At 60.4% G+C, this 25,293-nt stretch overlaps 1 protein-coding gene across 2 annotated transcripts; it reads left to right on the plus strand.

Moving 5' to 3' along the window:
• The first annotated feature begins 141 nt into the window (after window positions 1-141).
• Window positions 142-25,162, plus strand: HNF1B (HNF1 homeobox B). Of its 2 annotated transcripts, none has more exons than XM_075168352.1 (9): window positions 142-479; window positions 6,019-6,218; window positions 7,646-7,910; window positions 8,296-8,537; window positions 16,184-16,347; window positions 19,290-19,422; window positions 19,535-19,726; window positions 20,462-20,580; window positions 23,202-25,162. In XM_075168352.1, the coding sequence occupies exons 1-9, from the start codon at window positions 142-144 to the stop codon at window positions 23,220-23,222; spliced, it is 1,674 nt and encodes a 557-aa protein (XP_075024453.1). In that variant the 3' UTR covers window positions 23,223-25,162. The 2 variants fall into 2 exon arrangements, with proteins under 2 accessions (XP_075024453.1, XP_075024454.1); XM_075168353.1 differs by having other exon boundaries at window positions 7,724-7,910.
• The last annotated feature ends 131 nt before the right edge of the window (window positions 25,163-25,293 follow it).

Genomic DNA, 25,293 nt, shown 5'->3' on the forward strand with positions numbered 1-25,293 from the left:
CCTAATGGTGGCGGTCATGGCTTGGTAGAGGGCGGCCCGCGCCCCGCAGCAGCCCGCCGGCCGGGGCGGAGCGGCAGGCGGCCGGAGGGAGGGCGGGAGGCGCGGGGCGAGCGGCGGGGCGCGCCGCCGGCGCCCGGGAGGATGGTGTCCCAGCTGAGCGCCCTGCAACGGGAGCTGCTGGGCGCCCTGCTCAGCTCCGGAGCCACCAAGGAAGGGCTGATCCGCGCCCTGGAGGACATGGTGCCCGCCGCCGGCTTCGGCGTCAAGCTGGAGAGCCTGCCGCTCTCCCCCGGCGGGCCGCCCGACGGCAAGGCCGCCTTCCCGCCGCTGGCCAACGGGCACGGCAAGGGCAAGCTCTCCGGCGACGAGGGCTCGGAGGACGGCGACGACTTCGACACGCCGCAGATCCTCCGCGAGCTGCAGGCGCTCAACACGGAGGAGGCCGTGGAGCAGCGGGCCGAGGTGGACAGGATGATCAGGTACCGGCGGGGACCGGGACCGGGACGGGTACGGGGCGCACGCCGCAGCGCGCCGGGCTCCGTCCGCAGGCGCTCGGTCCGACGACTCCGGCCCCAAGCGCCCTGCCCGGTGGCGGGTCCCGGCGCTCCCTGCCCGGTGAGTCCTACCCGGTGGCGGGTCCCGGTGCTCCCTGCCCGGTGAGTCCTACCCGGTGGCGGGTCCCGGTGCTCCCTGCCCGGTGAGTCCTACCCGGTGGCGGGTCCCGGTGCGCCCTGCCCGCCCCGTGGTTAATCCCGTTGGCGGATCCCGGTGCTCCCTGCCAGCCCCGTGGTTAGTCCCGGTGCGCCCTGCCCGGTGTGCGCTGCCCGGCGGCGGGTCCCGGTGCTCCCTGCCTGCCCCGTGGTTAGTCCCAGTGGCGAGTCCCGGTGCTCCCTGCCTGCCCCGTGGTTAGCCCCGGTGGCGGGTCCCGGTGCGCCCTGGCCCGGCAGGGCCGTGCCGCGGTCCCCGCGGTGGCGGGGAACCGGGTGGGCTGGGGACCCGCTGCGGAGGAGAGCGGGCTGGGAGCGGGGCCAGGGCCGGGGCAGGGCAGGCCGGAGCCCGCCGGCCCCTTCCTCCCGCCCCGTCGGGCGCTGCCAGCCCGCCCGTCGCGGCGGGGCCGGGGGGCGGCCGGGGTGCCGGGGCCGTGGAGGCTCGGACCGGCCGCCGGCTCCGTCCCTCCGCCCTCCCTCCGCGCCGGGAGATAAAACATAAACTGCAGCACGTGGAGCTCAGGGTGTTATTAATTTATTCCTATAAATCATCAACAGAAAGATACACAAAGGGCCGCGATTAGGGCGAGCGGAGCGGCGGGTTATTCATTGCCGAGGTTGTAAAGTGGACGGGGAGGGGGGAAGGAGGAAACCCCCAAAGGCGGCGGGCTGGGCTCCTGCCCGTCCCGGGGATGCGGCTCCGGGACCCGCTCCGGGCCGAGCCATGCCGCTCCCGGCCGTGCCGCGCTGCCGGGAGCGGGGCCGCCGTCGGGGCGCGGCGGAGCATCCCCGGGCTCAGCAGGCACCGCCTGCCCCGGACCCGTCGGGGCGCGGACGGCATCGGCTCCCCTCCGTATCCCGGGGCAGGGGCGGGGGCAGCCGCCGCTTCTCCCGCAGCCGGGGGCGCAGGGGGATCGTGGCTCCCCCGACAGTGCACCCGGGGCCGGTGTAAGCGGGTGGGGAGCCCCTCGGTGCAGCTGGGGCACCTCTGTGCGTCCCCCCACCTTGCACTGCAGTTTTTGTACCTGTCTCGATGCCCCAGCGGCACCCTTAGTGCGGCACTGATCCTGCCCGCCGGGCTCAGCCCCTCCGTGTGTGCCTGTACCTTCTGCCAGCCCTTGCCCCCTAACAGCCCCGGTGCCTCGGCAGCGGCGTGCCAGGGGACGGGGACGCCGCCATGGTAGGTGCGGTCTGCGCAGCGCTCAGCTCCGGGCCTGCCCCAGTGCCGGCAGGGTAGACGGTGTCTTTTGGGGACGGGGCTGGGCAGCGGCACCCGTGCCTGCCAAGGGGCTCAGCTGGGACACGCGGGGTGCTAAAGAGGCTCCATGCAGGGGAGAAATCATTGCAGGTCTTTTCCGCTGGGTTCCCACCCCCTCTGCGTAGCACCATGTTCTGCAGCTTCGGGTGCTCCTGCCTGTCCCCAGTGCCCCCCTCTTGCTGGCTGCCTGCGTCCCCGGGGGTGCCTGGGGTGGCAGAGGGGGTGCAGAGAAGGCTCTGCCCCAGCATGGCTGTGCTCCCACAGGTGTTTCTGTGCAAAGTTTGCCTTTGGGGCAAACAAGAGCAGGCACATGTCCCTGAGGAGCCTTTGCAAAGAGCTCGTGTTTGCTCTAAGGGAGGCCTTTGTACTTGGAGAGGGAGCTGGGGTAGGGGAGTCAGGAACCATTTATTGCAGCCATGCACTGGGGCTAAACCCCCCTCTGCTCCTGCTCCCCCGGCGTCAGCGTCTTGACCCCAGGGCTGGCTCAGGCTTGGGCTGTTCCCATGTCCCTGGGGTGCTCAGCCCTGCGGCTCTTTTTGGGACCGCGGTGCGGGCTTGGCTGCCCACCTGCAGCACAGGCGCAGGCTGGAGTTGCCTGTCGCAGTGCCGTGGTCCCGAGCGATTCGCCCTGGCTGCGGCCCCTCGGCGAGCAGCAGCTTCGCTTGGGCCCGTTCATGGCGCCCAAAGGGCTTCAGCTGATGTGGGTGGCAGAGGGGCAAGTGCCGCACCGCGGGCAGGCTGGCCCCGATGCCGGCACGGCAGTTTCTTGCAGAGCCCGGCCAGGGGGTGCCGGCAGCACGCAGAGCCCGGCTCTGGGGTGAGACGCCCCGCGGCTCCCTCCCTGCCCCATCCCACCCGCCGGGGCTCGCCCAGACCCTGCTCGGGCAAATAATACATCGCAGGAGCACCCAGATCCCATGGGCCTGGGGACCGCGGGAAAGCCACCCGCCCTCAGGGACTCAGCCGGAGATGCCCCAACGCCGCTCCGAAACGTGTGGGGAGCGGCGGGCGCAGCACACCTCCCCGCTCCGATTCCCTGTGTGCACAGGGAGATGCAGATTAGATAGATCATTTCTGTAGGGAGCAGGGTTTATAATCCATCTGTATAAATTCTTGGCATATTTCTCTGAGGATGTGGAGTGTATTTACCTGTTTTTAAGGCTGACAAAGGGGGTGAGAGGGTCTGGGAATCCCTGGGGAGAGGGACAGGCTTTGCCCCCCGCCTGTGTGTGAGGCTGGGGTGGGAAATGCCTCTTTCTCGGTCTGTGACGGTGGCCAGGCTTCGCTGGGGTTAATTTTGTGCAAGAAAAAAACACCTTTCCTTGATTTCGGTGGAGAAAGACTGCGGAGCCAGGGCTATAAACTGGTTTTCCAGTATTACAAAGCACTCCTGGGTTGGGTTGGTTTTTTTTTTTTTGCATGTAAAGTCCTGGTGAAGATTGGATAGTTAATGTTTTTTTTTTCATTTTGGTGACAAATCCAAAAAAAATGGGCTTGTGTTGAATCAAAAGGTTTTCCTCTCTGGTTTTTTAGGTTAACCAAAAAAGAAAAAAAAAAAAGGCCAAACAAACACTCAAACGTTTCATTTTGGGTCAAGTCCAAACATTTTGTTTAACATGAAACAAAATGTTTGGGTTTGGTTTCAGGTTGTTTAACCCTTTTGAATACGGTCAAGTTGATTTGTAAAGAAAAATCACTGCTTAGAAATTAAGAGCTGAATAATTGTTTTGAAAGTGTAAGTGTGAAACACGCTGGAAATATCAAGGTGAAGCCTCCCTTAAAATAATGAAATGGAGGGAAACTCAGGGGCTTTTTTCCTAATTCTTGCATATTTTTTACAGCCAAAATGCTGCCAAATTTTATTTAAATTCAGAAATCAAGTCTGTAACCCCCAAGTCACTTTTTGACATTTTAAAAGTGTGCTCTGTTGCACTGGCTCACGATTTAACTCTGGTTAAACGATGCCCTTGGCTTAGTTGGGAACCAAACTGCTATTAGAAATGATAATGAGCTCGGTTCCATTAACTTATTATTAATCAGTAATTAGCAGGATCAGTTAGATGACATGAACCGCTCGTGACAAAAGTCCGTGTGAGCCCCTCGGCTTGGGCACGGCGAGAGGCACGGCGGCCGGCGGGCTTTGCCCTGCTTCGCCGGGAAGGAGCGTGCGGAGGAGAGCTGCGGTGGAAGGACATTTTCTTCACACCCTTCTTGTTGGCTCCCGCCTTCTCCTGGGGCAGCACGAAGACCCCAGAGCCCCGAAACCCCCTGTGCCACGGCCGTCCCCGCCGGCTCCTGGTGCCGACCGCAGCAAGCACCCGGCAGAGAAGTGCCCCCGCCTGCTGTCGGCACCCACGGTTGCTGCGGGGGCTGCTGGGCCGATGGCCCGGCCGCACGGTGCCGTGCGTTTTGGGGACAGGAGCAGCTTTTCTGTTTGCACCGTGCTCAACCCAGTCGGGGTCCGGGCTGTTGGGAAAACCGGAGTCAGCGTGTCCGTGTGCCCGTGCACGTATACAGCTCCGCGGGTCTGCAGTGCCGTGCGACCGTCGCCATATGGAGGACACCTATATACGCGGGGGTCCCCCGCCCGGAGGATGCAGGGTTGGGCACAGGGACGACGTCTCTAGGAAGGCTCCGTGCCCTCCTTCCCGGGCTCTGACAAAGCCCCCGCCGCCGTCAGCGGGCTGGCCCTGGTCGGGTACTTTTGCTTTGGATCCAACCAGCTTTGTTTTCACGCTGCATTCAGGACAAAAAGTAAGAAATCTACTTCTTGGTTTTTTTTTTTTTCCCTTGACAAGTTGAAGGATCCAAAATAAGTAATGAATTGGGAAAGCAGTCGGATGGTTATTCCAAGCGCAGCGTTAGAGTATCGCATTATTTGAGTGCATGACTGTGACCAGGCTCGGGCTCCACACCGATTTTTCGGCGTTAAAGCACTTCCTTTTAGTCCAGCGTCCTCCTGTCGCGCAGAGTAAATCCAGGAGTCTTCAATACAGCGAAGGCGAGTTGGCCCGTTCCTCTGCCCTCGCGTTGTGCTTTCGTTAGAGCTAAAGAATGCAGAGAGCATTTTCATTTTCAGCTGTAATTTTGTTTGTTCCCTAGATTGGTGTCAGCTACCCAAGGACACCGAAATAGTGCGAATTTAGGAAGGAGTCATTTTACACCTGGATCTTGCAGGACCCAAATTCAAGTGTTTAAAAATACTCAAGAATGACTTAAAATAATGGGGCGGGTTGGTTTTGGTTTTCCATTCGGGGACTTGCCTGGGTTTGTGTGCCTGGTTTGACCTTCTGCGTCTCAGCCTTTTGCAGATGGCCCATGTGTACGCTTCGCTGTTGTGGGAGGGTGGAAATAGGGTCTCTTTTAAATGAATATTGAGGTTTTTAGGTAATTACCCCTGTGGGAATGGAAGGGAGAAGATAAAGCAGCAAGCGTGGCGGGTGGTGTTTGGTGGCCGTGCGGGGGTTCCCGCCAGCCGGCGGCAAGCCCGGGGGCACGGGGCACAGTGCGGGTACCGCACCTGGGAGCACGGGGCGCAGGAAAAGCATCCCCAGCACCTTCAAATTACAGGTTTCTCTTTCTTCAGAGAAATACCCATATGGGCTTCCCGTATCCACACGTAGCGTGTGTTTGTGTATCCCATTGTGCGTGCATATCTTCAGGGGGAGAAACTGCGGGGAACATAAACCAGCAGCAATTAATGGATGGGCTGCATTTCTCCTTGAAGGATCTGGAGGTGCTTTACCAGCATTAATGAGACCTCGACGTGCCCCGTCAGGACACTGGGATCCGCTTTACTTCTCCTTCCCTGGGCAAACAGCCTGCTGGGCATCCCTGGGGTGGCCGTGGTCCCACCAGCCCCTGCCTCCCTGGGGCAGGACGGGGCTGTTTTGGGGAGCCGGGGTGGCAGTCGGGGAAGGACATACGCTCAAGGGATCTTGTGTCCTTCTGAAACAGAATAATAATAATGGGTTTCCACCATGGGAAGAAGCAAATACTGGGTGCTTTTCCCCCGCCAGGAGAGATTAACCCCTCGATTCCCTCCCCCCGCAGCGAGGACCCGTGGCGGGCGGCGAAGATGATCAAGGGGTACATGCAGCAGCACAACATCCCGCAGCGGGAGGTGGTGGACGTCACCGGCCTCAACCAGTCGCACCTCTCCCAGCACCTCAACAAGGGCACCCCCATGAAGACGCAGAAGAGAGCCGCCCTCTACACGTGGTACGTCCGCAAGCAGCGGGAGATCCTCCGGCGTAAGTACCCGCGCCAGCGCTTGCCCTTCGGGGCTGGCGGGGGGGAGAGGGGGTCCCAGCGCCCCGGTCCTGCCTGCGGGTACCCGGCACATCCGGAGCCGAGCGAGGAGCAGCCCCTGCCCTCTTCCCTGGCAGAGCCCCCGCCAGCGCCCGCCATTCCCTGTGCCCGCTGCCGCTGCCCGGGGATCATCCCCGGCTTTGCCCCCGCACCCAGGCTGCCTAGCATCTGCCCCAAAGTATTTTTACAAGTAAAATGAACTTAAGGCACAGGAGAACTGGGCAAGAGCCCCTCTTGGTCACAGGAACACTGTGTGAGTTCCTCCAAGCTCATCCACATAGCTGAGTTTCTGTATATTTATATGCGTTAAAGGTGGGAAAGCAATTAATAATTATACACAATTAGATGCCTTTCCCACCTCTGCCTCCTTTTCCTCTCTGTTTCTCGAGACTGCTCATTTTCTGCAACTACTTGCAAAAAAAGTAAAGAGAGAGAAAAGAAAAAAACTGTAAATGGCCCCAATCTGTAGCATGGTCTCATTTAAAATGCAGATGATTTTGACCAAGTACACAGACTATTGCTTTGGTGCACCTCTCCGACTGACCCCTGCTCCCGGGTTGGTCTCTACTGCTCGAAGCAGCCCCGTTTTTAGCTGAGGCGCAGGTTGGGGCACTGACACCCCCCGTAAAAGGGCTCTGCCTCCCTCCTCCTAAAGATGCAATATCCAGCGGACGGGAAGTGCAGAAAAGGGTTTAGCACCAAATACCATTGCTTTGAAAACACACCTTGAGACGTTAGAGCAAACGGAGCCTGCTCCAGCCTTGCCCTGCGTTTCCCCCCTCGTCACAGGGGGAAAAGCCATTATAAAAAGAGGGAGAATTCCCTTGCAAAACTGGGAATAATAAAACCCTCCCATTAATCTCCCTTTACTGCCGTGGTGACAAGCGCCGGGTCTGAGGCGGGCCGCCGGGGAAGGTCACCTCTGGTGCCTGCCCGCCCCGGGCACGGGGCCGGCGTCCCACTGCGCCGGGCCGGGAGCGGGAGCGGGAGCCGGAGGGGAGCTCTGGGCGAGCAGAGAGAGGCACCTTTTTGGGGGGCTTTGCAGTCGTCCTGCCTGGCTCCTCGCTTGCAAAAATCCTCCCGAAACAAGTGCACGCTGGCAGAGACCCAGGCCATGAATATGCATGCCCTGAGCATGCCTCCCCATTAAACACCCGTCCTGGAGGGATGGTAATAGCTCCCCCGCCAGCATGCAAGGCTGGCCCCTTCCCTGGGGTGGGTGGCAGGGAGCACCCGCCTTGCTCCAAAGCGTGCCGGGGCCGCGGGCTCGGGGTGCTGCGGGAGGGGACACGGGGGGCCAGCTCCGCGCGGGACGGTGACTCCGAGCAGCGGCTATAGGCCAGCTCACGTCTGCTCCTTTCTCTTTCAGAGTTCAACCAGACAGTCCAGGGTTGTGGAAATATGACAGACAAAAGCAGTCAGGATCAGCTGCTGTTTCTCTTTCCAGAGTTCAATCAGCAGAACCAGGGGGCTGCCCAGCTCGACGACACCTGCTCTGAAACCCCCAGCAAGAAGATGCGTCGCAATCGCTTCAAGTGGGGGCCGGCCTCCCAGCAAATCTTGTACCAAGCCTACGACCGCCAGAAGAACCCCAGCAAGGAGGAGCGCGAGGCGCTGGTGGAGGAGTGCAACAGGTAAAGGCTGCCCCGCGCCACCCGCCCCGCAGCCTTTCTTCCAAAAACCACACGCCACGCCGGGCTCCCGGCTCGCAGCCCTGGCCGCTGGCTCATGGCACGGCTTTGCTGAGCTGCCTGGCCTCTTTTTGCCTCATTTTCCCAACTGGGTGATGTCCGGGGCTGAGCGAGCTCCATGCCGGGGCGGGGATGCCACGGGGATGCCATGGGGATGCCATGGCATTGCAGCAATGTCAGAGGGAGGGGGGATGGCTTTTATGGCATGGATGCCGTTGGAAAGAGCAGGCGGGCTTGTAGGAAGGGCTTAAATGCCCCCAAATTCGTATATCCTTCCGAGTCCCCCCCAGCAGCACCCTTGTTCCAACGTGTCCCCTTGCACGCGCAGGGCCGAGTGTCTGCAGCGAGGGGTGTCTCCCTCCAAGGCGCACGGGCTCGGCTCCAACCTGGTGACGGAGGTCCGCGTCTACAACTGGTTCGCCAATCGGCGGAAGGAGGAGGCTTTCCGCCAGAAGCTGGCCATGGACGCCTACAGCTCGGGCCAGCCCCCGCACAGCATGAACCTGCTGCTGTCCCACGGCTCCCCCCACCACAACCAGCCCAGCGCCTCGCCTCCCAGCAAAATGCCAGGTAAGCCCTCGCCGAGGGTGCTCGGGCGGTGGCGTTGGAGCAGTTGCAGCGCTGGCTCCCGTTTCTGCTGGGGAAAGGGGTGCCGAGCCCTCGGGGCCATGCATGGGTGGCCTCGGGGGGAAGGTGACCACCCTGGTCCCTGCCGCAGCTTCGAGGGGGGGTGGTGGTGCGGAGAGGAGCAAGCGCTGTCGCTGCGGTGTTATGGCCGGGTGAGCCACGTGGCGGGGGCTGGATTTCCATCCTGCCGAGGATAAATCGGCGTTTCCTTGGTTGGTTTAATTCACCGGCGTCCCCGTGCGGGCTGGGCTGGGCAGGGGAAGGCTGTGCCCGGCAGGGCGGGGAGGCGGGCTGCTCTGCGCCTGACCTATCAGTGCTGGGGCTTGGGATGCAGCCCACTGGTGAGCACTGGTTTCGGGGGGGTTGGGGGTGTGCTGTGCACAGGCAATACTGCAAAGCCCGTAGAAAGACGTGGCAGCGTGTCCTGGCCTCGCTGCAGGGCTGGAGCTGGCCCAGGCTGGGTGCATGGTGCTGCACCGTCCCGTGGCAGAGCGGAGGGAGGTGGATGAGGAAAGCTGCTCGGGGGGTGCAGGGCTCACCCCAACCTCCACCTCTCCACACCACGGTCCGGCCCCGTTGTGCATAGTGAGGAGCCAGCTGGGGAGAGCAGTCCTGCCGAAAACTCCCGGGGGGGATTTAAGCAGGAGATAACGCCACCGGGGAGGGGGCTGCGCGCCCGGGGAGGCTAATCAGGGCAGGCGGGGGCGGCGCGGCGTGGGGCGAGAGGCATTGTTGGGAGAACAATCCCCATTGTCCCCCTACCTGCCCTCTGCAGCCAACGCGCCAGCCCCCGGCAGGCAGGAGCGGGCGCTCGGTGGCAGGGGGTCAGCGCGGGACGGTGCCCCAACCGCCCCGCGTCCCCCCTCGGCCATGGCACCGGCACCGGCACAGCCCGGCCGGGGAGGCTAAAACCAGCCGCCTCTTGGAAATGACCCTGCCTGCCTCGTTACACACACCCAGCTCGTTACAAAGGCAAATTAAAAGAAACCCGTGTGGCAGAGAGTCCCTGCGGGAAGGGCAAGGTGCCTGGGGAGAGGAGGCTGAGAGCTGGGGACGGTGCCAGTCCGTGGCTGGACACCAGTCCTTGGGTGTTAGCAAGCGAGGGCAGCCCCCAAAGTGGTACCCGGGGGATGCACCAGCCCCGGCTGGGTGCGCAGCATCCGACCCAGCTCCCAGCCGTGGGAGGGACAGGCAGCACCCGACCCGCTCCCGGGTACCGCTCTCCCCGAAGGGCCGGCCGGCGGTGACCAAAATGTGACCCTGCCCCAGGAATGCCCCGCACAATGGCGGGGACAGGGAGGACGTTTGCCCTCCTGTCACCGGCTGATTGCTTACAAGGTGCCCTACAAGCACATTGTCAGCAAAATCAGCTGTTTTCAGTGTCGGCCGGCGGGCTTTACAATACCGCACCAGCATGCAGCCCCACGTTGTCATGGCGTTGTCCCCCCCGTGCATGCTTAATTGACAATTAAGCCGGGGCTTTGAACGAACCCCGCTGCCTTTGATGTGCCCCCGTCCTGCCAGCGCGCATGCAGGCACCCCGCGAGAGCCTTTGTTTTCTTCTATTAGGGGATGGCAATTACTGTAACCGCGGGCATTTCTCTCGGGGCCGGAGGGCCGTTAAGCCCCAACCTTTATTTTCCCGTCGGAGCAGTGGCCAGCAGGAGCCGGCCGCGGCTATAGGGCCGGTGACAGCCCATTCGGAGGGGCTTTTGAGCAGGGCAGGAGTGATGGCCGCCGCGGCGGCGAAGGGCCCCTCCGGAGGGGTCAGGAGGGCTCGGCCGCGGGAATTCGCTGGTGGACGGTGCTCACATCCATCGGCCTTGCTGAGGAGGAGGAGACGGGCACGGCGAGGGCCACCGTGGGGTTTTAGGGCTGGTTTGGGGCGATGGGCAGGGATGGAGCTCAGCCATGACTGCTTTGGGGTCACTCGGACCAAGCTGGGTCCGGCAGGCTTGCAGCTCCCAAAACGTCGCTGGGTCCATCGCTGCTTAAACCTCCTCCAAGAGACATTTGGGGACCCGCTGCCTCGGCGGGGCACGGGGCAGTGCTGGCAGGGCCGGCCCCGCTGCCTGGCTGACCCCATCCGGGGCTGGCCATGCTGGGATTTGAACTGCCCTTGCACCGCATGCGGCGGCGTCTGGAGCGCTCAATGCCTTAACAGCTTAATGACGGCGCTGGGACGCTGCCCGCGTCCTACCCCCGCGCGGCCCCGTCCCCCCGTGACGTCCCCCGGCAGGAAACGATGGGGCTGGCGGCATGGGGCAGCTGCAAAATCGCTCCCGTGCCCACAGACAAAGAGGGATCGCCTGCTCCTCGGGACGTCAATGGGGTCTTGCGAAAGGGGGTGATGACGGCCGGGCAGGGATAAGAGCTGTAAAAGTCAAACATCCTCCCGGCCTCTTCTTGGGGACCCATCTGTCAAGCCTCAAGCCGTAGTTTTTAACTATTTGGAGGTAAATACTTAAAGCCTATCTATCTCGGAGGCTTCTCTCAGACTCTGGACTTTTCCCTTCCTATGGGGTATTATCAGCGATCTTGGTTCCCTGTTTGATTTGAAGGTCACTCGGGGCTTTATCTTGGTGCCATGCCGTAGACTCTGGCTTATGCCATTTTTATCTTCAAGAGCCCCGAAGACAATCAGCGCATTGATGAGATTAGGTGACGCACCACCCCGCTCGCCAGCCGCCCCCCGCCTCCCGCCCTGCATACAAAGGGCCGGCCGGCGCCCGTCGGACCCCGCAAAGCCCCGTCCCCGTGGCCGGGGGTCGCAGCATCGCCTCCGGCCCGTCCCAGGGGGTCCTGCACCGAAAGGTGGTCGGGGCGTCCGTCCGTCCATCCACCCAGCAGTACCTGCTCTGCAAATATCAGAGTGGCAGAGCAGTATCAGAGCAATCATGTATACACATGTATATGTGTGTGTGTATATATATATGAATGTGTGCTACTTATATATATTTTTAGAGATCTCTATAAATGGAGATAACAAACATACAAAATAACTCAGTACCACCCCTGAGACTCAACCTAAACCCAAAGGGCAATTTAAGTGTTTTAACTTTTTCTTAAAGAAGAGCCTGTCAATAAACCCTCGCTCCAGAGGTTCTTCGGTTTATGTCTGGATCCTGCACGGCGTTCCTGGGGGTATGTGCTGGTTCTGATTGCGGACCCGGTGCCGGCGGTTGTAATATTTTACTGTTGGGCGCATTGTGGGGCTCTGTGGGTACAGTGCGCTGTTAGGAGCTTTTCCCGGTTTTATGGGGGGTAATTAGAACTTTATGACAGCAGCGAAATGGGAGGGTCCAGTCCCCATAAACAGGTTTATAATGGATATAAACTATGCACCTCTGTAACTTAGCAAGATTAACACTTTAGGGACAATTTGAGTGGCAGCCCAAAAATCAGAGCTGCCCTCGGCGCTGCCTGGACCTGCGTTTGGGAGGGTGAAACGGTCCCGTCACCGACCCGGCTGCTTCCACGGTGTCACTAGGTGCAGCATCGCTGAGTCCAGCGTGGCCCCAAAAATGACCCTTTGCTTTTCTCACCCCGCCGGCGGCTGCATCCCCGCAGGTCGGGCAGAGCCGGGGCTGAATCCCTGCCGCCACTTGAGTCATTGGTGACCAGACGCGTAGTGCGGCCAGGTCCGTTTTGGGGTTGGGCATCCCCGGTGATTTGCAGGATGTTTGCAAAGCTGCGGGCAAAAGTGCAGCCCGGTGCCCCGGCGAGCGGCTGGCGCTGCTGCAGGAGGAGGTCGAGATGTGCTGTGCGATGGTGGTGGTGGCAGGGGCTCCTCGTGTAAAAGTACAGTGAGGGTTTTTTTTTAATTTAATCGTATCAATATGACTTAAAGCAGAGGAGAACCAAGCTGCTTCATTGCTTTTGCCTGCCAAAGACACAAGACTGGCGTGTACCTAGAAAATGGCACAAGCCTGCAATGAAAACAGCAAAGTTATCGATTGCTGCCCTAAACCCCCTCCTTGCTCTCCCCACCCCAAAAGGCAGGTCGGGGGAATGGGTCTGGCACCCCTGAGAAGCTGGGGGGTGCCGGGGCTGGCTGCAGGAAGCCGTGGGTGCAGGGGACCCCCCCAGCCAGGCTGTGCCCGGGGGGCCGCGGGGTCTGGGGGCTGTCACACTGCCCGTCCCCAACCCTGTTGGCTGAAACACAGGGTTAAGGCTCCGGGAGCCGGACCCCGCAGCTTGTCTGGAAACATGGGAAAGCAGTAAAACATTTCACGGGGGCCACACAATAGCCGGGTCCCATAAACAGACTTTTATATTATGGCTGTAGCTCCAGTAAAAAAAAAAAAAAAGCCTTAAAGAGGGCAGGCTCCGCGGCCAGGCCCATTCCCGGTGATCCCCATCCAGGCTCCTCTCTCGGGCGGCTGCAGGGAGAGGCTGAGGAGGAATAAATCTCTTTGCACGGGGGCTGCTTCCAGCTGCGGAGGCCCAGGAGAGTGACGGGAGAACAGTCGTGTCGGGCTTCAGCAGCTCCTGCCCATAAACCCCGGACCACAGAGCCCCCCGCTCGCTCCGGGAGGAAACCTTCATGTCCTGCTGCAAACCGCCGGAGCCGTCCCCATGCATTCACCCCGGCCGGCGGGATCCCGCGGGGGTCCCATGGCGGGGGTGAGTGGTTGTGCTGCCGGGGGACGGCTGGCTGCCGGGGCTTGGCACCCCCTGCGATGGCAGAGCGTGCCGAGGAGGGTTTGCCGGCGAGCCGGCGGCCGGGGAAGCCTGGGCGTGGGTTACCTGCCCTGCGGCAGCGTGCTGCATCCCGGCGCCGTGCAAAATGGGGTCCTGCTGCTGTAACAGGTAGAGCCCAAAAGCAAGAAAACGGGGGCTGGCAAGGTGGCTGGGAGGAGGAGCGTGCACCGGGGAAAGAGCCTGAAGGTGGCTATTGCCCAGGTGGGTGCTTTAGGCTAGGCTGGGCTGAGCTCGCCGTGTTCGCTGGGAACGGGGAGCTGGGAGGAAAGGGACCCGCCATCGTCAGGGAGCTCTGTTGTTAGAGCGGTGACAATAGCAACAGCAATAATGCCTTGTGCTAGTTTCAAATATTAATTACTTAATCTGCCCAAATCCAACCCAACCCTGAGGGCATATAAATAACAATAATACCCGTCCCATTCTAGGAATGGGAAAAACCCAAGCCAGGATAGTTGGTGGCTTCCTAAAGGGCTGCACGGTAGCCATGGCCAAAGAGCTTTTACCCAGCCCAGCAAACGGTTTCTGGGCAGACCCAGGTGCCCATGGGCTTTGGGGACGCAGGAGCCCCCCACCAGCACCGCCCCTGCCTCCGCGGGAGCGGGGTCCTCAGTGGGGCCGGACGGTGGCACCGCTGCTGCCATCCCCGGAGCCCGACCGCGTGCTGCTCGGGAGAGTTAATCTTCATCAAGACCTGGAGTCTTCAGCGGTTTTATCTAGAGAGACCCAAAATCTCCGTCAGCAGACTATCTGAAAATCTCAGCATTGGTTATTGTTTCTCAAACAATAAAAGTCTTGTCCTTGGGATTGCAGGGAAAGGCTTGAAAATCAGCTTCTAAGATCTCATATGTTTTTAAAGACAACTTCATAACTCTGGGTGTCTTGGCTCAGGAGTTACAAGTATCCTCAGTTGGGTATAGCATGATTTGGGGGATCAAAATGGTTTGGGTTTTTTTTTTCCTTACTGAAAGCTTCACCAAACCCAAGAGAGATTGAAGATTGAGCAGAAACTCTGATTTGCTTTCCAATAGGAGCTGCCTGTGCTCCTCGTCTATCTTTAAGATCGCGCTCAGAAGAAAGGGCTTTATTTTATCTCCCCTCCCATTGTTTAACCAGCGCTGCAGGATCTCAGAGCGGCAGCGGCTGAAGCACACTCTGCACGAGGCCGGGACCGCGGGGAAGAATGTGTGTGACAGTGCCCCGGTTGAGTAATGTTTACCCTGTTCACGGCAGGGACGTCCACTCGGACCGGCAAATATCCACCTGCCAGAGGACATTCTTTTATTATCAGGGATAAAAGGGGTTTGCTGGGAAATGATCAGGAACCAGACATTGCGGGGAGATTCCTATCTGTGGGAGGTGTTTAACCAGCTGATGGGGAAAATTCGGAGGCGATTGAAGAATGACTTTGCCGTGGTTTTGGTGGAGGGCGCGGGTAGCCATCTGCACTTTGGCAGATGCTTTTGGAGCTTGTGGAAGGCTCCCAGACTCCGGTTCTTGTGTCTTTCCTTTTGCTTCATTCAGAGGTTTTCAGAGTAGCCCTTAGAGCATCCTTTGCCGAGCCAGCCTGCATCAGCTCTTCCCCTCGGGCACCTGGGAGAAGATCCCGAAATCCCAGGAGGAAGATCCTTTACCTGGGTGGGTTTTGTAGCTGGGGGTGTCCGTGCTGTGCCGGGACAGCCAGGAAGCTGCCAGCATCCTCCGCAGGCTGAGCCTCTCCGGCTGGCGGTCGTTTTGGGGAGCCGTCCCCAATGCCCCGTGCAGTGGCCGGGGGTCACGGGCGGACGATGCTCTTGGTGGTCTCGGTTGCGAGGGTGGGCTTCGCCACCGTGGTTTTCTTTCCCAGGAGAGCTGTGGGCTGTCCGTCCGTCTGTCCACTGTTTCGATCCCAGGGCAGTTCAGTGAACCCGGCTGCGGACTCCTCGTAATAAATGGCTTTTCGCCGTAGTCGTCAAGGCAGCCTTGTAAAAGACGCTTTTGTTTCTCGTGGGTTTTCCTCGGTTAATTATTTGTGATCTGTAGATGCCTTTCCATGACACATGGCTGATCATATGGTTATCAGTGCAGGGCGTTTTAGCCAAATTAAATATATTTATACAGAAGACCTGTGCTGGAGCCAGATTTCCCTCCTCGGCAGTGGTGGGCTGCGGTCCGATTTGCAGGTTTGTGTGTCTGGTCCCTCTGCCTTCCTGCAGTAATCTGTTAATCATACACTTGTCGAGAGGGAGTCGAGAGGGAAATCGGATGCAGGAGGACCTGAGAAAAAAGTGAGAGCCGTCGCTGTTTAGAGCTGGGCAGCGTTGGGCTGGCCGGGGGCGGCGAGGAGCCGGGCGAGCCTCGCAGAGGGAAGAGCTGGAGGGTGCAGAGTCGCTCCCCGCGGCTCAGGGCCCTCAGGCCGGTGTCCGAGCGCCGCGGGGACATCGCAGGAATTTGCATGACGGGTGCAAACTGTGCGAATTAAAGCACAAGGGATGCAGATGGGTGCAGATGGGTGACCAGGCTGTTGGGCTCCCATGGGAGCAGCTCTTTCCACCCCACAGCGCTGGGGCCCACGGGCAGCGTGGGGGCTGCAGCCCCGGTGGGCACTCAGCATCCCTCACCGTCAGCTCCTTGCTATAATTTCAGAAGAGGGGGTTGGGGAGAAGCTGGGAAGCGGCACTGGAGGAGGGGGCACGTTGTCCGGTGCTGCCCCTCCTGTTTATCGTCCAAGGGTGCCATTTAGGAGCTTGCACGTCTGTTTGCATCCTCGTGCCACCCACGCCGAGGGAGCTGGGGGGGCGTGGAGGGGTTTCCCCTTTGCAGGGCCACTTTCAGAGGGGGTCGGCAGGGCCAGGGCACCCTCGCCGGGGTGCCCGTGGGTGATGCCAACGCCTGGCGGTGTTTTGCAGGGGTCCGGTACAGCCAGGCGGCGAGCGGCGAGGCGGCATCTTCCGGGGCCATCAGCCACCACGGTGGCGGTGCCATGGTCACCACCAGCCAGGCGGTCCTGCAGCAGGTCTCCCCGGCCGGCTTGGACCCGGGCCACGGTTTGCTCTCGCCCGACGGTAAAATGGTGAGTACACCTGGCCTATTGTGGCGGCGGCGCTGATAAGATAAGAGGGCCCAGCGGGCAAAGCAAACACGCTTTCCCCGGGTTTCACACGCGGCCCGCGTCGAACAATGGGGCATTGTGGGGCTGGGGCCGCGGCGCGGGCGCGCGACCGTCCCTGCCGCCCGCCTCAAAGGCGGCGCTCGGCCCCTGCGCTCCCCGGCGGGCAACGACGTGTTTTCTGAGCGCAGCCCATAAATCTGACAGAGCCTCGCTCGGGTTTTTATTGATTGCATGCCTTGCAGATTGAATGTGCGCTGGGTGGATCACTGTTTGTTTTCTCCTGCCAATGACATGGGTATTGATAAAATGCTCATTCATTATTTTTTCCCTAAGCCCTCCCAAGTTTGGAGTTTCTCCGGGGAAGCGCTTTCCTTGCAAGCAGGGACTTTCATGTCCCAGGGCATCACCCAGGACATCTAACCTGCGAGTGCCAGCTCCAGCCGCGGAGCTCCTGCCTCTCCCCGAGCCCTTCCCCGCGTGCTCGGGGCTCTGCTGCAAGGGCTCCGTGGGGCAGAGCTGCAAACGCCAGCGGTGGCAGGCGGCAGAGCTGGGACACCGGCATCCCCGCAGGGTGCCTGATGCCTCCCCACGCCGGGTGCTGCACGACCACTGCAAAAAAAGTGGTTGTAGATGCAGGGCTGGGCTGGGTTTGCAACGCCCGAGCGCTCGGGCTGCTCCTTTCCGTGGGTGCCCGGCTGGTGCAGAGCCCTTTGGAGGAGTGCCTGAAGGAGCGGGGCGAGGAGGGGGCGCGGGGCGGCGGGGAAGGACGGGACGGGAGAGCACAGGCCTTCCCCAGAGCAGGCTGCCGGAGGTTTGCGTGCGGCCGCTGCTCTTCCGGGAGGAGTTTTCTGCTGAAAGCGAAAGTCAAACATGGCACTGGGCGGCGGGGCCGAGCCCGCGCTTTCCCAGTTTTCACTTCCATTTTCGGAGGGCTGGCCCTCTTGGGCCATTGCGTCGGGCTCCTCGCAAAGCTGGGCGGCGGCAGAGGGGCTTGCATCCCCTCCCTCTGCTATGGCACTGTTTAGTTTTGCCTTTCCTTCTGCCGCTCTCTGGCTCCGGCTCGCGAGGGGCTCCGTGCTGACCCTGCAACGCCAAGCGTCCCCCGCCAAGCGGGGGGGATATGGCAGAGCAGAACCCCAGCCCTCCCGGCACGCTCCCTCCGCCCCAACGCGCCCGTATCTCCCCAGGGTGTGTTGAGCCTTATAACCCTGAGCCTTGAAGTCATAAAATGAGTCAGGAATAGAGGCGGCAGCAGCAGGCACCGAGTGCCCGGGGCAGGGGTCCACGAGGACGAAGCGATGCAGAGCTCGGTGGCAGAGGCTGCCAGCACCCCCCTGCCAGCTCCTTTTGGGGTTTGCAGGAGCACAGGGAGGGACCCTCGGACAGGGCAGAGGGAGCTCACAGCGGCCGGGCGGCACGGCAGAAGGCTGCGTGGAAATGCAGCCTGCGATTAAACTGGGAAAAGCAACTTGCTGAAGTGCAGTAGGTGCTGGCGTGCAGCAGCAAAAGCCCTGCTGAACTATCCCCGCTGCACGGATGTTGCACAGGTCCTCAGCAGCATGCGGCTCTGCCAGCTTATCTCTGATCTTTAAGCAGGGCTAGCTAGTGCTTGCAAGTGATTTAATAAAAATATGCTGTAGGCTGTGGTTTCTAGTAAGTAAACATGTGCCTTTAATGCCCCACATGAAACCAAAAGCTGCCAAGGAAGTTGCTGCATCTGAAGGCAATCGATTTTTTCAGGGAGGAGAGTTACTGGGGCTGCAGAAAGCGTTGGTCGTTCACTCTTTCATGCTCCAGTGTTGCCCTTAGCCATGGTAGTGCCAGAGGGTCTCCCCTGAGGGTCCAGTGTCTGCAGTCAGGCAATCTCCAGAGGTGATTTTGGGTGCAGTGCTTTGGGTCTAAACCCCCCGTGAAAGGAGCCGGGGCTGCAGGCGAGTGGCGCGCGCTCGCTGTGAGCTGTTTGACTTGTGCAGCCGAGTGTGGTGTAACCTGGCCTTGAAGAGACTTTGAAAGTGGAAAATACCAAATCAGGAAACATGAGTCACTCCCGGGCTTTGGAATTTATTGATGGATTTGTTTCAGTTGCAGCGGGGCTATCTCCAACTCACATGTGCAAAATAAACAAGGTGCTCGGACTGGTGTCCAGAAATGTCACACGAAGAGCCACGAGGATGGCTCTGAACCTGGATCGAGGTTGCTCAGTGCAAGAGGTCTAACGAGAGGGATTAGGAGAATGTGCAGCAATTAAAGAAATAAGGCACTTAGCCCCCTGTTTGTCTTGGGGACCAGCTCCAGTCCTCTCAGCACACCCCAAGTGCCTTTGGGTGTCTGATCCCTAAACACCGACCTGAAATCCCGGGAACTGGCTCTGGCTGAGTGCACCCAGCCCACCTCACCAGCATCCTGCCCATCTGCAAAAGTGGTGACTACGATCATCACCATGAGGCCCTTGTTATCTGCTTGCTGTCTTTTTTTTTACTTCCTGGGTTTATATTTCCCACTTTCCTCTACAACCGTGACGGTTAGAAGTTAATGAGTGTTGAGAGTCCTCAGCTGTCCCCGACAGCAGGAGCTTGGACTTGGGGCACAAAACGGCAACGGCTCGCGATGTGCCTGTCCCGGCACTGTGCTCCGGTGGAGCTGGAAGCCGGTGCCAGCAAAGTCCTTCCCCGCTGTGCTTCGCTATTTATTAACAGGAGGTTCAGGCGTCCCAGCCGGGGTCTGCAGCCCCCGGGCTGAACTGAAGGTGCCCCCGCGAGGCTGCAGCCCCCTCGCCTCTTGGGAGGGGGCTTTGCTGATCCCCCCAGGCTCCCTGCTGAAGCAGGCAGGCGGCAGGGGAGGGGGCGGGAGCAGCCCCTGGGCTGTGCCTCTGACGGCGGCTGTCCTGCTTTGCTCCGTGGCAGATCTCCGTTTCGGGGGGCGGGCTGCCCCCGGTGAGCACCCTGACCAACATCCACAGCTTGTCGCACCACAACCCGCAGCAGTCCCAGAACCTCATCATGACGCCGCTCTCGGGAGTCATGGCCATCGCACAGAGTAAGCGCGCCCCGAGCTCACCTCCGCGCCCCGCGTGGACCCCCCCGCTCCTGCGACGGGGACGCCCTGCGCCGGCGCTGACGTCCCCGTTCTGCTCTCTCCCTCCCGCCAGGTCTGAACACCTCGCAGGCGCAGAGCGTACCTGTTATCAACAGCGTTGCTGGCAGCTTGGCAGCTCTACAGCCGGTCCAGTTCTCCCAGCAGCTCCACAGCCCGCACCAGCAGCCGCTGATGCAGCAGTCACCCAGCCATATGACGCAGCAGCCTTTTATGGCCACCGTGACTCAGCTGCAGAACTCGCACAGTAAGGGTCCGGGCGGTAGCTGCGAAGGGAAGGGCCTGGAAAATGAGTTCAGACGGAAAATAAGCTTGTGCTCTCTTCCTGCTCTCCCCTGCCCGAGCTTGTGCCCTTGCCTGCTGCCTCTCTGCCGTGGGCACCAGCCGGCGCGGGGCTGCGAGCGGGATGCACGGCGGTGCGGGGTGGCCACATCCGCCTCGTTCTCTCCTTCCCCCGTGCCATCCACCGTGCCCCATCTCCCGCACTGCTCCGCTGTTGCCCCACAGGCGGGATGCAGCCCCCAGCATGTTTTGTACAAACTTTATTTTTCCTTCCGTGTTCCTACTGCTAAAACACGTGCTTTGCCGAAGGAGCTGGCCGGGCCTATTGCGATCCCTGCAAAGCAAACGCTTCCCCGCTGTGCCCCGAAGGGATCTGGCTTCACCCCTTGGGCTCATCCATCATCCCGGCCCCATCCCTGCTCCAGCACCGGGCTCTGCAGAGCTAGCGGTGTCTGGTCCAGCCACAGCCCTCCAGTCCCCACTGCTTTCCCTGGGCAAACTGGTAGCTGAGAACGTGGTGGCTTAGAGGCAGGCGGTAGTTTCTTTCCGTGGCTTGTTTTATCTCATTCGTGTCTCTGTGACGCTCGTTCCCACCCAGCACCCCTGCGACCTGCCGTAACGCAGCACTCGGCTGCTCTGCCCCAGATGAGGGCTGTGGGTGGCTTTTCCATGACGGCTGCTTGTCTCCCCCTCTCCGCAGTGTATGCACACAAACAGGAGCCTCCCCAGTATTCCCACACCTCCCGCTTCCCCTCGGCGATGGTGGTGACGGATACCAGCAGCATCAGCACGCTGACCAATATGTCTTCCAGTAAGCAGGTAATGGCCGGGCAGACGTGGCCGAGGGTGCGCAGGGGTGCGGAGGTGGAGCGGGGCTGGTTCTCCCCTGGAGATGGGGCTGGAGGAGGGTGTAGCAGAGACCCCGTCCTGCTGCCTGTGCTGGACCTGCGTGGGCAGCTGAGGATGAGCCCTCTGGTGCTGAAAACCCTGTCCCTGCCCCTTCATGGGCTCCAAAAACATGCTTGCAGATGGCGTGATGGGGATTTGGGTGATGGTCCGACCATGCTGGACAACGAGGACTTGTTGTGGTGGTATCAGCTGGGCCATGCTCATCCCTGGGGCAACTTCATCAGCGTGGGAGCATCCTCCTGGGGTTCAAATCGGGCTGAGAAGGTCAGGACCAAGCAGGCTCTGCTGCCTTTGTGTCCAGGCTGAATCAACTCTGGTTGGAGTCGAGCAGAGGAGCCGGGCTCCGATGCTCCCCAACTTTCCCCAGCCCATAAACCTTTATCAGCTGCCCGGTGCCAGCGCAGGTGTAAGGCAGGACTTATCCTGGTTCAAATCAGGTGTGCGAGGCCTTACTCAGACAATAGTCCCTTTCTAAAAGCCAGCTCTGGGGACTGTGGGAAATATGTGGCCCTTATTGATTGCTAGATAAATATGAGGGAGCCTTGAACTTGCATTCAGATAAACTTTCTTACTGAGGTTTGACAGCGGAGAGGAAAAAAATGTCTGCAATGACCACAGAGTAAATACGGGGTGGGATTGCTGTGAGACCCCCCCGTGGATGCCCGGCGGGGCTGGGGCTGCAAAGCGGAGAAGTCGGGAGAGGGGCTGCCCGCGGGGTTTGGGGCGCCCGGGAGGGGGGGATGAACGCCCCCGCCCCCGGCTCGGGTCGGGCTCCCGCGCTTTGCAGTGCTCGGGGTGACCATCTACCTGCGCCCGCGCAGCGCGGTGCGGGGGCGGTCAGGCACGGCCGCGCTCCTCGGGAGCGCCATTTCCTCCGCGCGGCTTTATCGGCCCATCTGGTGTGCGCTCAGCCCGAACTCCCCCGGATTAACTCCGCTCTCCCCCGAGGGCTGCCTTTGATGCCGGGCCGGCCGAAAGGAGCCCTGGGCGCTCAGGAAGTGTCCCTGGCGGGGAGGTAGCGCCCGGTCCTCCCCGCGGCCCGGCCGGGCGCTGCGATCAGCCTACCTTGACGCAGCACTGCCCGGGGTGGCGGGCGCTCCCCCGGTTTTCTCCCTCCATCACGCTTTTGCGCTTTAATTAACGCAGGCGGCGGCCTCGCGGCTCAGGCGGGGGGAGATGGGGCCGGGCCCCCGCGGCTGCTGCGGCAAAGGGGTGCAAAATGCCGAAGGGGCACGCACCCACCCCGTTGGCCCCCCATACGTGCCAAACAGGCACGGGCTGGTCCTGCAAGCACCGGGGGCAGGATCTGGCCCCTGTCCCCCTGCGCAGAGCCGGAGCGGGCACGGGGGTCGTGTCCCCCCCAGCGCAGCCTCCCAGCCCCTGGGGCCTCTTTTCCTACCAGCCATTTGACATTCAAACTAAACTGCAAAAATGTATCTCTGAACATTGATTTTTATTTTTTCCCCAGTGGTTGGTTGCCCCTTTCGTTAGCAAGGGCTGAAGTCCCCGTAAATGCTGCTCAACCCCCCAAATGGCTCAAATGCCCAAATATTTTTGCACAGCCCACATGAAACCCCAATCCCAGGGGACTGTGCTGCTGCTTTGCAAGAGGAGAGGCATCCTCGTGCAAAGCAAAATCCCCCGGCAGCTCTTCTGCACCTTGCAGCCCCCGCACCAGACCCTGCAAACCCGCTCCGGGGTGGAGCCCGGCTGCTCCCGGTCCTGTCGGTGGGGACGGAGGCTGGAGGGACATCCCCGGTTCCCCCCTGGCTCTCCCTCGCAGCCCGATGCTGCGGATCACTTATCAGATGTTGTTTAGGCCTGGAAGGGGCAAATACCTCCCGGTTCCTTTGCCAACGCTTGAGGCCAAGCCACCATTTTTATTACGTTAGCAAACACCTGATAGCCGCGACCTGTCCCTAATGACATGTCACAGGAGGCTCCTGGCGTCTCCTTATCTCCGCGTAACGATGTTTGCTGTGCGCTCCAGCCCACAAGGTCACCCGCGGCTCCTGGCCCCCCACCCCCGGTGACCGGGGGGACCCCGGGTGGGGGACCCACCCCGAGGGATGGAGAAGGGGCCGCTGCGGATGCGGCGGTGGAGGCTGCTCAGCTCCTTCCCCGGAGGTGACAGCAACGCTGGGGGACAGCGGTGACCGTGGTCCCCAGCCCCGCTCCCACCCAAGCGCAGGCTCCTCACGCCTGGCCGCTCTTGGCAGCGCTGCTGAGCTGCGTGGCACAATCTCTGCAACAGCCTGGGCACAAACAGGCCCTTTTTAATTATTATTATTATTATTTTTGGGAGGGGGTGGCAATATCTGGCTCGGAAAGTATTTTCCCACTGCCTCCCCCTCGGGGGTGCTGGGGAGGGCTCGGGGCCAAGCAGGGCTTGCGTGGCACCACCAAGGTCCCGGGGTGGTGCGGGAGGTGATGCCTCCAAACGCTTTGCAATGCCCCCAGCGAGCCCCCCGCGGTGCTGCCTTCACCTCCTGCCTGCCTGTCGGTCACTGTGCTGCTCTCTCCCTCCCCAGTGTCCCCTGCAAGCCTGGTGATGCTCCACACCTCGCTGCTTTTGCACATAGCAACGGGATCTTATTTTCCACAACATCCCGCCGGTGACCCGCGCGCCGAGCCCGGGGAGTCGCCAGAGCGAAGCCCAGCGCCGCAGCGAGGAGCCCAGCAACCCGAAACGGAGCCGGAGGCTCGAGGCTCCCCGTCGCCCTTCCGCGCCCCGCCGGGGACGAGCTCGGATTCGCGGGGTGCCCACCCGGGACCGTGCCTCTCCTTCCCTCCGCGCAGTATTTCCAAGACGTATCTTGGGGATTTTTTTTTTCTTAAGTATTTGCCTTCCAAGAGGCCGTTGGCTCTCCCGAGGAACTAGGAACAAGCTGTACTGGGAACTGGCAGAGGGGAAGATGGATAATATTTAAGTTATACTCCTCCACCCGACGGACTGAGAGGGACTTGGGTCTGTTACTTGGTGTTTGGAAGGAGGAATTGCATGTGCTGTTGAACTGAGCCAATGAAACTGTAAATATAGGTACAGTCTGCTCCACCCTCACCTTCCCTGCTCCTATACATAGAGATTTATATAAAAGAAGTAAATTTTGTCCAATGGATGTAAACTACTGTAATTAAGTGCAATTCCCCCATCTGTATATATTGTTCCCAAATCTCTTCTCTTTCTCCTTTTTTTTTTTTTTTTATGTTAAAGGTCAGAGCTGAGCATGGTTTTGGTTTTGTATTTCTCTTCTTCATTTAAATGAGTTAATTAATGAGGAAAGAGCTGGGCCTATGCAAGGAACCGGCCTGGCAGCACCGGTCTCTGCTCTGCGAGAGGGCAGGCACACGCGTGTCCCCTGCACGGTGACATCCCACGTGAAGGAAGGGCACAGGGCGAGTGGAGCGGAGCCCCGGCAGGACCTGGACGATCCGTGCGGGGACAGCTGCCGCTACACAGATCTCAAGGGGCTCTTCTGCTTTTGGGGACACTGAGATGGACTGTTGTGGGGTGGGGAAGAGCTCAGCAGCCTGGTCGAGACATCCAGACCGCTGGGAAGCGTTCGGCATCGGCAGGTTTCAGGTGAGCCTGTAGCATTTGCTGCTACAGAGGTGAATGAAGCTGCGAGAAATTCGGGTGGGATCTTCCTCAAATGGCGTTCAGAGACTGTCTCCCTTTTCTCCCCTCCTTGGGGTGTGGAAGGGACTGGGTGCCCAGTTACTGCCTCGTCTCCTGCCCAGTAAACGGCCAGTACAGGTGGCTTATTTTCCACCGTTAGCGGGTTGATGATGAGCCTTGTTGGCTCCACCCTTACCAATAACCGCGGTGCTCCCCCCCTCGTGGTGCCACCTCCGAGTGCAGCTGGACGGACGGACGGGCGGTGATGTGACCACGCCGGCCCACGGTCCCCGCCGGCCGCCTGCCTTGTCTCGCCTGGCAGCGGCTCTTGGAGGAAAAGCCTCGCAGCAAGATCTTGTGAATGAGCCCACCTCTGCGGTGAGGGCACATCCCAGCCGGGCACCCGCTGAGGGCGCCGGGCTCCGCACCCTCCGGAGCCCTGAGGGTTCAGGTGCCCAAGTCCTACCTCCCCAAGCTGCAGAAGCTGTAAAAGGCATCGACCTCCCTCCTGTGAGACACAAGCTCCTCCATTCCTGCTCCCCTTCGGAAAGGGATCTAGTGCTCCCCAGTTGTGTACATTTTTCTTAAACTTTGCAGCGTGTGCCAACTGCTGAGAGTGATTTAGAGAGGTGGAGAGCAGTGGAGGTGCCCGTGGATGGATGACCACTGCTAAAATGAAAAACACTGGATGCTTTTTTTGGGGCAAGAAAGGCCGTTTTGCTCTGTGTTTGTACAATGTCTAGCGCAGTGGGACCCTTTTGCTGGGACTAATAGGAGTTGCCCTACGGTGAATAAGTCATCACGAATTGGAGACCAATATTCAGAATGACATTTAATTTAATGTATACCATAATTAAATACCATTTCTGCTGACTCACTGCTGCTGTGTGGTCTGTAAATTCCCCAGGCATCACCTGCATGGTTTGGCAGACGTCGGTCCGGCAGGCAGCGGGAGGCAGGGACGCAGGCTGGTGGCAGTGACGTCCCTCCTGCTGTCCCTTGCA

The sequence above is a fragment of the Calonectris borealis genome, chromosome 19 (genome assembly GCF_964195595.1).
Source record: "Calonectris borealis chromosome 19, bCalBor7.hap1.2, whole genome shotgun sequence".
Lineage (NCBI taxonomy): Eukaryota > Metazoa > Chordata > Aves > Procellariiformes > Procellariidae > Calonectris > Calonectris borealis.

Coding starts and splice junctions, on each gene's coding strand:
- HNF1B (XM_075168352.1), top strand. CDS start 142: ATGGTGTCCCAGCTGAGCGCCCTGCAACGGGAGCTGCTGGGCGCCCTG. Junction 7,911..8,295: donor CTGGTGGAGGAGTGCAACAG/GTAAAGGCTGCC, acceptor TTGCACGCGCAG/GGCCGAGTGTCTGCAGCGAG. Junction 8,538..16,183: donor GCCTCCCAGCAAAATGCCAG/GTAAGCCCTCGC, acceptor GGTGTTTTGCAG/GGGTCCGGTACAGCCAGGCG.